At 38.4% G+C, this 13,894-nt stretch overlaps 1 protein-coding gene across 1 annotated transcript in view; it reads right to left on the bottom strand.

The window, feature by feature from the left end:
• Nucleotides 1-681: 681 nt before the first annotated feature.
• Nucleotides 682-13,894, bottom strand: part of LOC110980020 (E3 ubiquitin-protein ligase znrf2-like) — a 33,949-nt gene continuing 20,736 nt past the window's right edge. Inside the window, exons 4-5 of the mRNA XM_022236282.2 lie at nucleotides 9,475-9,571; nucleotides 682-6,251 (exon numbers count right to left, since the gene is read on the bottom strand). Coding sequence (XP_022091974.2) covers nucleotides 9,514-9,571 — 58 coding nt within the window. The 3' untranslated portion in view covers nucleotides 682-6,251; nucleotides 9,475-9,513. The remainder of the gene's footprint in view (nucleotides 6,252-9,474; nucleotides 9,572-13,894) is intronic.

Here is a 13,894-nt window from a genome sequence, read left to right as displayed (position 1 = left end):
TTTTGGTAGCAGTGCAGCTATACACTGATCATCCCAATTCTATCTTACCGGTGCGCTGCAGTACACACTACATGTATTGAGTACCGATGTGTGGCATTTTGAACCACGAAGTGTAATACACATACAAACGAATGAAGTTTGCTCACGTGTTGGCTCTCGTGTGCGTGCGTGGCATACATAGTGTGGACCTCTGCCCAAAAGGAGTCAACATAATAAAAACAGTTTCAGAGGCATTTCGGGTTCAAGGTTATCCGTGGCAAATGACGAGGAACAGTCCAAGAAATCATCATAAAAATCCAGCTCGAAGGAGTTATCCTAGTTGGAGAAAAACGAGCATTTTCCTCAAGTTTCCTTAACCACAGAAGAACAAAGGAATGTCCACACTTTGTATGTAAACAGGTATCTGTGCTTGTGCCATTTACACACGCAATTATGTGCGTAAATTCACTTTGGCACACAAAAGATGAGTGAATGCCCACTTATTTGCTGGGCAGCTTACTTTTTCGCCTGGGGTGACATATTATTTCACACGGGCAATTACTACTTTGCCCAGGCGGATAACTGAGGGAATTACAAAACACATAAGTATAATCCACCTGGTTACTAACCCACCCTCGTATTATGTCATTCATACCTCAAATAGGCTTATGACTACAAACAAGGAACCTCAGTAATAGGTCATAATTTGGAATTCGTTTATTTTATGATTACTTAGATACGACTAAGTTCTGTCTTTTTTTTACTTGATGGGCTTAAATACTACTGAAACAAAAATTCTACGAATGTATTTACGTATCAAAACACATTCATGTAATTTAAATTACTCAAATACAGTCCAACCTCGTTAATAAGAGCACTGTTAATACAAGATTCTACTTATAACAAGGAAAATTTTAGGTCCCAATTTTCAATGTTTTTATTTCTGATTAAGTTTCCTGTTATAAAAAGGTAACGTAACACGTCTGTAGGCCCTCTTATTAACAAGGTTCGACTGTACATACATGTACATGTACTTCATGCAACATTTCAAAATGTGCCTTGCATTCTCCTCAGCTAGTCACAACACGCAATGTGATGTCCTGAAATAGTCATGTCAAGCTTGAATTATCCGTGGACTATCATTACAATAGTTGTTTTGTAATCTCATGTTTTAAACTATCTTTTGACTGTAACTGCATGCTACAAACATCTCAACAATGAACTGAACTTACTCCAAAAAATAATTATCACATATGCATGGAAAATCTGTAAGTGCTGTCTTTTTAGTAGATAATATAAAAACTTGTCACAGCTATACATGTCCCAATCAATGTATGTTGTGTTAAATGAATTCATTCCTTATGTCTGAGTGATACAGCACAGCATTTTAACTCAATTATGACCAAACTATACAATACAAGATTTAATTAACAAGGTTCTATGTTAAAATGTTACTGTACAATGTGCACTGGGAATAACCTACTGATTTACACATACGTTTCTTGAACACACTTGTACTCTGTACAGTTCATTGCTTAGATTATTGCATCCCCGTATCTCTAGATTCTAACTTTTTAAACTCTGTAACTAACCACTTTTTTACAGCGAACAATTTAAAGTAAGAATTAACTTCATGTACACCATTCAAGGCATGGAACCTACTAGAAGTACCGGTAGTTAAACAATGTTTAAAAGTAAACCTCTTAAACAGATACAATTCAGGAATATGGTCATAATTCCGCACTGCGGTTGGGCCTTCTAACCAAAAAGTAATTACAAATTTAGTCTATGATTGTACAAAATTTTTTTTTTATGTTCAAGGCCTTTTAACCCAAATCTGAACTTTCCTCAGAAATGAACATGAAAAAGAGAATAAGTGTATGTAGCTTTCATGAGCAGATACGTCCACATCACTGAATGAGACCTTTGCAGTTTCACTGACATTTGTAGAGTTGGGATTAAAATGAAACTCCTGTACCCCAATTTAACAACATGTATTAAGGTTTAACAAGGTGTACTGGCTTACTCGCAGATTAAACTGTACTTTGAAATGCATCCGATGAGGTACCCCCAAAACACTATTGGGGAAAAGAAATGTAACCTGCGATCAACTATTGTTGTCACTACTAGTCATTTGGTAATAGACACATCAGCATTTCAACAGAAGGCATGCTAAAAGTTTTAGACAGTACACTGTTTAAACACAATTATGTAAGTCATATAAACAGCGTATACCCAATGATACTACTACCTGTCAGCAAGAAATCAGCAATCAGTACTCTAGTATTTTGAAACGTGTTGATAAACAATTGCTTCAATTTCTACATTCTGTTGTCTTTCATGTTGTGTCTGTCTTTTAGCAAGTATGTACTTGATTGTAGTACTGATATCGCTGCTGCACCTTTTTTTTAAATTTGGAACGTTTTCTGCTGCACACTTTGTACAAAGAAATCATAATCTATTTGAATCTAGTAACTGAGGAACACATACACAAAAAGAGATACTTCAGTGTCCATACAATTAAAGATACATGCAGTTTGTGTCATGATTTAACATGCAAAATCAACACTGCTCTACAAATACTGCTGGCCAGCTCTTACTTACTCCAGTGGATATATAATGTGAAAGGCATGTGTCGTTTGCTTTGATTAAATTTGGTTTCAATTAGCCTAGCATTGGATACAAGATAAAAATTACTCCCTAGATGTGGAAACATTACAAACTATCAATAATTATCCCACTTTTTAAAGGCCCTTGTTATGCATGTATGAACAATTTGAACATCTGCTCAGTTTTGGAATTTTGATTTCTGTATATTTATAGTTCCCATGGCACCTTGGTCCAAAGCTGTTTGGTATCAGCCAAACGAAACAAGAACCAGAACTAGTCCATGCAGACACAAAATTTCGGTACTTTTTTGGAGCTACACATACAGGTTTAGTGAGATGTGCTAAGAAACTTTAGGCAGCTGTGCAAATATAACACGAGCGTAATTCCCATGCCTGCCAAGTCCTATCAGTTTCCCCACTTAAGTCAGGATTTACAAGAATATTGTGGTCAGGAATCTAGACTATTCAGTGCCTCAATAACACCCAACAGCCACGGGCATCACCTGGAGGGGAATAGAACACATCAGCAACAAACTGATAAATCATTTTGTATTTTCAAGCATATTGTTGATTTCACCCCTTTTCTCCCTTTTTTGTTTTCAGTTTTTCTTGTTTTTATTTTTCATTTTTCAGGGCAAGAGGACAAGTGCAACCCTTGGTTCCCCTCACAACACCCTTGACTACAAGCAACAAAATATCAATACTAATCAAATACGGGTACATTATCTGTTTTGATGATGGAATAAAAAATGGTGTAAGTTTTTACATAGCAATGGCGGTTCTTTGATGGGAACTCAATGTATACATGCACAGGTTTTTGTGTCACTGGCACTGGTTCCTAGGAGCAGAAAACCACTCGACCTGTGAGAGCTGGTTCCCATTCACTATCAAAAGAGATTTTAGTACCCAGGTATTATAGAGCCTGAAAGCTGACCCCTGATGGCGCGCTTCTGGAACCCTTGGATAGGAAAAATAATGTGCAAAGATTTTAAAATTTGTAATATTTTTCCGTACAGTTGCTTCTTAAAAAATCCAACTCGGAAAAGGGGCTTTGGAAAATATTTGCTAGTATATCAATTTAAAGAAACTGAAAAATTACCTCATCTAAAAGAGAAATATCCTGCCAAAAATTGACCCAGCACTTCCAAAAATTTAAAATACATGAACAGTGCAATGTGGCAGTCTCGTACGCAGGTGAACATTTACAGTTTGAAATTTTCATGGTAGTCTGTCGGTAAAAGCCAAAATAAAAACAGATCAAAATATTTTGAACACTTTTATAATTTAGAAGGTAATAAAGTTAAAGCAATATTCTATGTTTAGGAAAGACTCTGATATTTTATCTAATGTTTGCTGACAACAAGTGCATGTTAACTCTGCGGAATCTGGAACCCATCAACTGCACGTAGGTAAATCTTTGCAACATGGTAAAATCTCATTTTCACAAAGCACAGGGAGTGAAATCAAACATGCATGAACAAGGAGACCTAGGTACAATATTGCCGGACGCGAAAGTCATAAACAAAATTCGGTTTTTACCTATCTCCAGGTGACTTTTCCTAAATATTACTTGAGGAAGACAAAGGTAAAATTCCAACACGAGGGTTTCATGAGGTGGTTTTAGTTAACTTAAGAATTATTCTTCTAAAAATTATCGAAGGTGATAGAACGGCCCAATGTAAAATCCCTATAGGCAGACTGTGCGAGGGTTCCGGAAGCTGGCTGTGTGACCTTTCACTTTCAGGCTCTATTGCTCACTGGGGAATATATTGACAATGACTCCAACCCCATAGAGCTATATAAAATCCCTGGAGTGCTGGCTCATGTTCAAAGTGATGCCCACTGGGCACATCAATGTTTCTGCACAAACCTATTGAAAACTCGAAAATTTGGACGGCTTTTGTATGGCTATTGGCATATATCTGCATCTGTATTCTAAAACAATATGTCAACAGAGATGATATGCAAACAACCTGAATGCACCATCAGTAAATGAGCGGTTCTTTTTGCTCTGTGCCAAAAAACTGCAAACGTTTTTAAATTGGTTTTACTGGTACCCGATGTGCACGACAGCTGCTGCTCTATAGCCATCAGTTCACTTCACACTGACTAATTTTAGGGAAAGACTTTTTAATTTCGCTGAACTTATTCATTGAAAGACAGCCATCAAAAGACATGCATACGACATCGGATGACCTTACTCGAATGTTAGAGAATCATTCGTTTTAAAATAATCAGCTATGTTGATAAATATGTGCCATTGCTTTGCAAGTGTGCATCTTAATTGAAAAGACACACTGACGTTCGCTTATGTTGTATTTGCGTGTTGCAGTTAGAATAATTCAATATCCGTTCTATCTGATTTCAAATGTTCTACAAGCATGCACATGGGACATGTGGGACGACGTCAAATTTTCTCCCCATGGAGAATGAGAAGTTAGCGCTCTAGTTTTTATACATAGCTCTATGCTTGTTGATCTTGATGTAGTTACACCCTCATAGGGCACATAGGCATGGAGCACCTACAAACACAGGTTACATCCAAGTTCCATGAACATTTACATACAAGCACATGTATGTGCATACATACAGGGTTCTAATCTATGAAAGAGCTCAACATCCATATTATAACTAACAGTAGACAACATACACAGGGCCTAAAATATAACTTTAAATACAATGACCGTCATAAATAATTTCTAGGAAAATTTAATGGTATGTTGAATGCAATGTCACTTTCATAGCAAAACTTTGAAGTTACATGTACCATCTGTCTTTAGGTCATCATAAAGAAGTGTCTCTTTAGAGCCAATTTTACCATTGTTTTTAGTTTGTAGTAGTGCAACTCCCTTTTGAATAAAGTCTGACTACCAAACTGAGGAAGCCTAAAGTTGCATTACCTTTGTTTTGACACTAAGATGGCTGCCACTGGCTTCAATGACCTACATGTACATGTATGTTCATGTAGGCTGATTAAGGCACTGAAAGTCCATACTTTTTATATGATGTCCATGCATGCAGGGACTGTACTACAGATGGCATGATGTGGTGAATTCATGGGAACCAATGAAAAAGCTCTGCCTGTATGCACTACTTTGTGCATGTTAATGGCACAAAGTTTCAGGTTGAAGTACACAAATGCCTGATACTGTAGAAAAAATACCACTACCAAATACTTCAATGCCCTATATTGTCACCCATGTTCAAGATGTGGTATGCAGGGTCACATAAACACATTGAGCCATGTATGTGGGTGTAAAATGTCAATCAAATAATAAACAATTATATGCACACACTGCCTTTCAAGATTTTATTCGTACAAGGCAAAATCCGTAATTATTTAGTTGTCACACACCACAAAATGCCGGGAGGTATCAGTTGACACTCTCAGCAATATGTTTGTTTCTTCAGGAAAATGCTGAAGGTTTAAACAGATGGATGCATCATTGTAATGAATGCATACAGCATGCCTTCCCACAAGTGGGCATTCATAGTAGACATCCCCGGTGATTTAGTTCTTTCAGACAGAAATCTGTTAAACAAACAGGTGTCCCGCATAGTCAATTTAGCCTCAGTAACACCTTCGAAGAGCTCCTGTCTGCCATAGTTCAAGTATATATATACAAGTCTTGGCTACCACATTTGATTCATCAACCAATTTCCCTGCATCAACAAACAAAAAGGAAAGATCAAAGATTAACTACAGAGAATGTTGTACAGGCTTCAACCATTCAACAGTTCATCTAAGCCCTTTTCATTCATTGTAATCTCGTTGACTCTAATGTCAAGTCAAAGATATTATAAGTGGAAAAAAGCCTGTTTTATCACAATTCATTTGAATAGTATCAGACTTGATATAGCCAGCAAGATATGGGATGGAGGGGTACCCTAGTACTTTATAATCCTGATTTATATAAAACTGAGATGACAACTTGGGTATGCGCCCTGAAACCTGAAGTTACTACTGCATAAGCCTGCACTAGGGCTGATCCCCAACCCATCTGGTAAAGGCCTGTGGACCACCACTGGTATACTGACTTCCACAAGCAGTACCAACAGGGTGGCCAACCATCAGCCTACTTGATCCCGCAAGCAGCAAAAATTTCTGTTGACTACCCATATATTATTTGTACCACACTCATCCTCCGCATGCATTCTTAACTGAGGGCAGGCATATTTTACACCATATTAGTTGCAGAGACATTTAAAGCATGTGTATAATCTGCAAGTGTTGTACTATCACAGTAATGGCTTTTACAACACCTAACCCTCAGATTCTGTATCTTGATTGGCCGAATGTGTGTCATGTGATGCTTGCTAGTTTTACTATTTTTGTACCACCACTCCAAAAGACTATGCAGCCTCGCTCTGAAAAAGAATTATACCCATAACAACCAAAGAACTATATCCGTAGCAATGAAACCATGAATAGTAGCCTACCAAAGCATGTATTTCGGCTCATGGCACAAACCTTTATCTGTCACCCTCGAACCAATTGAACTAGGCTATGTACATGTACTAGCTACAAATTTAATAGGTTAAGAGAACAAAGATGCAAATATTAAAGTGTCCTTCAAAACACCGCTATGTCACGAAGTGTGTTGTTGTTGGTACACACATTCTAATGTCCCATACGATTTGCAAAATAGAACACCGACGATTTGATTTTTGGTGTTTCATTATTAATTGTTAGCTTAAATTGTGCAGAATCTGTGGGTGTGACATGTTATTATAGAAATAATGAATGTGTATGAGTGCGATGGTAAGAATAATTGCACATCGCACACATGTCCTGTGCGTGCTGTGCGTTGGTAAAAATAATTCAATACCATATGATCAACGATCCACCGATCAGATGACCGGGATTTATGTAAGTGTTGTATAAAAAACAAATACTGACTGCTTTATCTCTCGGTAAAATAAAACTGGTCTCCTTCGGTGATCCATGAAGCATTCTATTTTCCCTTGGATCAGCGATCCATGGATAACCTCGGGAGGCTCATTTTACTATACCACTCAAAGCAGTAATTATTTGTATACTATTACAATGGATGGATAGGCAGGCCATGATTGGAACTTCAATAAGTCGGGTTGCAGAAATCATTTTTCACATTTGAAACGGTATTGTCATTTGTAAGCAATTGTGAAGCATCTTTCTTGTGCCTTTTACTTTACTCTAGACTTTGGCAAAACAAATGCAAACCTGCTGAGCTGTATAGGAAGGTTCATCTATCATAATGAATAAATGACCACATCAAATTCCTAGTGAGGAACTTTTCCATTGGTGACCCCTAACACTTTACAATTGAGCTGCTAACATTACACCAATTAATTAATATTAATTAATATTCAACTGGTTTAACATTCTACTGATCAACTGGTTAGCTGCTAACATTCCACTAATGATCTACTAATATTCCACTGATAAGCAATTAACATTCCAATAAGCAGCTAATATTAAATTGGCAAATTAGCTGAGGTTATTACTGCACATCTCAAGTGGCTGAGGGCACCATTCATGTGCTCGTATGACAAGTGGGGTGTACCCAGCACAGTGCTTTATAAGAAGCTGTAGAATCATATGACAAGCACTTTCAGCCACTGAACAGAATCCTATTGCAGGTTTTCTCGGTTCAAAATCAGTCTAATTTGGGTGAGTAAACCTAACATATCTTTTTATTGTTGCATATACAAAGGGGATTTTATGTAACATAAAATAAAATAGAGTTGGTTTGTTTTTCTGGCTAAAAATGGGTCCAAGTTTTCTCATGCTCATTGCTATGACCCCACCCCTTGAGCAAGACTGTTTTCAAAATTCTTCAAAGGTTCATCATTTCATTTAATGGCCATTTATACCAAAATGAAGGACTCTTTGGGCACTTCTCTGAAGCTGACAGGTAACTTTCACTGACTCCTGAATATTTGAGCGCGAGCGTGATAATGAATTTATTGTCAAGCAAACTTGAAATGCAGTAGAGAAAATAAAAGGGCCTATATTAAAGATATATAGCGCACAGCAAAACAGTAACACCGATGTACCACAATTCTGCAATTTTATCTAGGGAGCATGGGAATTATTTGTGCTTTATCTTGTTTCAATAATAACAGTTACAACAGGGCTTACACTAAGAAAGGAAATTGTTAGTATTGTACTTGCTTTTAAGCATTATGTAATGATCAGCATGGGCAAACACGTCACTTTTGAATTTACAGTCATGTAGATGTGCGTTTGCTTTGAACGTAAAAATAGCGCAATGCGTTGAGTTAGAACAGCGCGTTTCCCAGGGTTTAATATGAACCGTGCAATACGGTTATATATCATACTGCTTGTTGCCATGAATCGACCAATCAGAATTGAGAATCAAATTCGTCTGAAGGTAAGGTAATTAATGAATGCTTCACAGTATTTTTTCCCTTCACAAATGGAACATTTCTTCTGTCGCCTAATGAAATTACTCTTACACTACTGCAATCTAACCATTTATTATTTGTATAACATTCCAATAATGAGCTACTAATATTTCCCCAGTGAGCCACTAACATTCCACCAATGAGGAGCAAATATTCCAATGGTGTGCTACTGATATGTATGTTCTATTAATGCCATTGTACCCCCTAAAACAACCAAGCTGAACCTGTCATCCACAGTGCTAGTCCTGTCTCAATCCTGGAGTAGTGTGAAACAGCAAAGCACTGTAATCGTTTTTGATTCCAACAGGATAAATGTGAATGGATCTAATCCCATTAGACAGTTAATTTTCAAAGGCAGAAAGCACTGTATTTCATCCATTAGGATACCGGTAGCTTGTACTGATTACGCTGGCTTTGATAAATAATGTTATGTAGGCAACCTGTCACTATCCATCGATATCATGACAAAATTTACCTGATACCGGAAAGTTAGATGAGATGACAATATGGCTGTCTAGTCTGATGGATGCTCAGGACAAGATCGATTTCTCTCAAACCACATGTCGATACAACTGTGATAAAATAAAGACAATCATTTGAGTAAATTTTTAATGTGTGAGAAAATGAAATTGAAGCAAGCTGAACTGCATGAGAGCATGAATTTCTAACTACACTATCAACAGTTTCTCACCCAATGTATTGTACCCATCTATTCAATTTTATTTGACCAATCAATTTTTTGCCATTGTTTACAGCGGCATGCATTTCTGACTCCATCAGTGATACTTAAATTAAAAATGCCCACTTATTCCCAATATAAAATAAAAATTATCGGAGAAATTACTAAATAAAACATATTATATACCACGCATATGAAAGTAAATAATAAAAGTGTGAAATTCATTAACATATTTTTAAGGGGATGGAAGTGCTGTTGAAAGAACTGAGAAGACTAAAGTTTATGAAAAATGACTGCTTAAGGTCTAGCCATGGTTAAGCTGATCCCACTTCATACTTTTAAGAAGGGTTATTTCCTACTATTCTTTCATTGATATACTTTATTTTATTACATAATGATATATATTACAAAAATATTTTCATTGAGTTTTATTATTTACTAAAGACTTCATTTTGAGCAGATTTTTTAAAGCTAAGGTAAACCCAGGTCAAATTGTCCCTAAAATTTCATCCGAAAAGGTAAAAAAATTACCCACATCAATAAAGTGACCATGATATTACATCTGCACATATGTAATGCATTAAACCAAACAGTTGTTTCCTGCTGTCTTCACAAAGTTCTGAGATATTTTACGGAAAACTTAAAAATTGAGCCATTACTTAAGGTGACTTTAATAAAATAAATTCAAGTATGTATTCATGATTAAGTAAATAACAGAACAAACAAAACCACTACCAAATACAAAATCTTTATACACGTTAGTGTTCAGAAGCTGTATTAAAGCACCATTTGATCAAATCTCGTCATTTTAATCTTGACCATTGACTTTTAGGCACAGTTTATTTTGTTCTGTTTTTGCCCAATGCAGGAAACCTTCATCCACATTAAAAAACACTGAAAAAATACTGTTTTAACTTTTCCTTCCATCAGGCACATAATTATGTACCAATGAAAAGTGGAATCCTTTTTGTTGGGCTATCCGAAGGAATGGTATGCTTGTACTTGTGCAGCTGGAAATGAACCTCATATGCCTAAAATTCTTGTATTCTCTTGGCATCTCAGGACAAAGGGTAAAAATGAAGAGACTGAACTCTCACTTTGTGACAGGTATCCAAAGCTTTTCACATTAGTTTGAAGGGCATTTGCATGCATGTAGTGTATCCTGATATAACAATGAAGATCTAACATACATGTCTGTTACAGACAGACCAATTTGGCAAAGTTGGAACATTTGCATTTTTTCTCACCGAAGGCGGCTGTTGTATTCCATGAGTTCATGTGTATATGGCATTTACATTTCCCTTTCTCCATTTCTTTTTTAGTAACATCTGTTGTCAAAGTCCACATCCACATTGTTCCTGGATACTGTGTGCCAAGTTTTTTCCTTTTTGCTTCCCACATGCAAGGACTGGTTGAACTTGGTAGACCTCTACCAGGAAAATAAGTTCTACGATTGCTTTTGATAACTGACTAGATTAAACAAAATTGTTGCAGTAGACAGTAACTCCTTGAATTATGTAGTAACTTATGATGTATTTATTGAAGCTTATGTTGCTTGGAGTATAATTTACATGCTGAGAAACCTTTTCTGCATATGAATTACCAGACAGTGATATGACATGGTCTAAGACTTTCATCAGGCTTGCCATGGAGTTCTAATTCATAGGGGTCCCGGATAGCTTAGATAATAACATTTTGAGCCAATCGGGGCTTTTATCCCTCTGGGCTCTAGCTCCCATAGTCTTGGTTCCAAGACCTTCCGGTACTTTATTCCATGACACGAACCATCAAACTGTTACAGGGCACTATCATCAGATGAATCGCTACCACAGGAAGGTCTTGGATATTTTGTTTGGTCTGGGGCGGCAACAGACTGTGATAATAAAGGCAGGATATGCAGTTTTCTTATCACTAGAGTACTGATGGGCGGAAGTTGTGCAAATGACCTCCACATTCACGAAGTACATTTTTAAACTGAAACATCAGCCAAAATCATGGTGAACATGTTTTTTCCAATGCTCAGAGCTAAACAAGCAATTCTGGTCCGAGCCAAGCACTCACAAAATATCGTACTATACATACAGCCTGGCAGATGAAGCGAAAAGGGGCTCTCTACAAACAACCTTTACTCATCCTACCGTAGTCAAATCCCCGAGTGGCACTCTGCAGCAGAATCATAATACACCATTAATCTCAAAGTGTGACGGCTCTGCCTGCACGTTAACTGAGGAAACACAGGCTTGCTGGCATGACACTATGAGGCTATGCTAAACCATGCACCCGCAACCCCCTGCCCTGACTTGGGTGCTGCAGCCACAGTGGTTCCCACCACATCAAATATCTCCCTTGATGCCTCCTCATTACTAGAGGTACGTCAAGCCATCAGAAAGCTTAAGAACAGCCGGGCCGCAGGTTCTGATGGTTTCTGCTCGGAGCTGCTGAAGTGCACTGAGACCCGTCAGCCTAGCCCTTAATAATCTCATCAACAAGGTCTGGGTCGTATGTAGGGTATCTGCAGAGTGGAGGGACAGAATCATCATTTCCTTGTATGAGGGAAAGGGTCCCTGGAATCAGTGTGGTAGTTACTCATTAATCACACTTCTATCAGTCCCAGGGAAGGTGTTCTGTCACATTATCCTCCTCAGACCATAACTGTTACTGACCTGTTATTGACACTACCCACACCAGTCTGGTTTTACAAAGGGCCACTCAACTGTGGATGCTGTACTTGCTCTACAGCTCCTTTCAGATCTCCACCGCAAATTCACGAGGCCTCTCAATGTGGCCTACATTGATATCAAGGCTACTTTCGACTTGGTGGACAGAAATGCCTTGTGGAAAGCAATTACAGCATCCTTCATGCCCACACTCCTTCTCAACCTAATCAAGGACCTACACAATGGCACAACGTCCATAGTCTGGAGTGGCAGCGATGTGTCTGACTCCTTCCCAACAGCTTCAGGTACATGTATTTGTCAGCAAGGCATCTCAGCCCCCACTCTTCTCTGCCATGCCATTGACTGGATCCTGAGAGATATCGGGGAGTGGGGAATCACTATTGGCAGTGCTCTCTTCACTGACTTCACATTGATGATGCAGACAGATGGCATTCAAAGCTTCTTAAGTTTGAGGAGGAAGTGGCTACAATGGGTCTGCACTTATTCTGGGCTAAGACCAAGATCCAAACACAGGCTCAGGCCCCCTTCCATCACTGTGGCAGGCCAGACAGTTGAGGCAATAGATACATGCAAATGCACACACATTGGCTCCAACATACATGTACATTCCACCAACTGCTCACACAAAATCAATCACTATATCACTTTGGCCTCTTCAACTACAGGCCAGTTGGATCGTATTTGGAGAAACAAATGACTGTCTCACTCTACAGCAGTCCGGACCTATACCACGTGCATCCTGCCGGTGCTGCTGTATGAGTCAGCAATCTGGACTTTGCTCGAGGATAGCCATGGACTCCAGGCCTCCCACGTGATATGTCAATGGCACATTCTTGGGGTCTGATGGCTTGACCTCATCACCAATGAGGCCTTTTCACATGAAACAAACCTGGAGGACATCCACTCCATCATATCAAAGTGATGCCACTCCCTCTTTTGGGCACGTTCGTCACCTACCAAGCAGTGCCCCAGTTCATACCACCCTTAAGCTGGCTGTCGATGGGTCTGATGGAGTCTCTTCGCTTCCGAACTGGTCGCGATCATGTGGCCGCCTGAATGTTAGCTCTTGATCTCTGGCACGTCAGCTGACCAGTCAGTGTGAGTGGCTCAACGTCCCTCAGCTGGATATAGAGTTTGATAATGATGGTGTTGCTATTGGTGCATTTATTCATTGATCCATGTAACTAATTACAGTTACACGTATATTCAAGTGTTTTAAGGTGCCAAAGGATGCTTGCTCTGTGGTTGTGTGGTAAGGCACATGCAACTTCGAAATGCACTCTGTGTTGCAAGGATTAATGTAAGCTTGATCTTTGTGGGTCAAGATGCTATTGGATTTTCTCCAAGTTGGGGAAGACTTGAATTTGTTTGAGTCTAGTAGAGCTAGTCATTGCAAATGCATGACCAATGTTACAATTTGGTTTGAGTATTAATAACTGACTGACTTACTGTGAGTGATATAAACAACAGAGTTCTTTTTGACCAGCGTTCAAATAAGAACTTTGTTACAATTTATTGCACTCTACCACCTTTTGCAC

Source organism: Acanthaster planci, linkage group LG06 (assembly GCF_054643075.1).
Source record: "Acanthaster planci isolate LZ-2023a linkage group LG06, COTS_SCS, whole genome shotgun sequence".
Classification (NCBI taxonomy): domain Eukaryota; kingdom Metazoa; phylum Echinodermata; class Asteroidea; order Valvatida; family Acanthasteridae; genus Acanthaster; species Acanthaster planci.
Note: the sequence above shows the minus strand (reverse complement) of the source record. Positions and strands in the feature narration are given on the sequence as shown.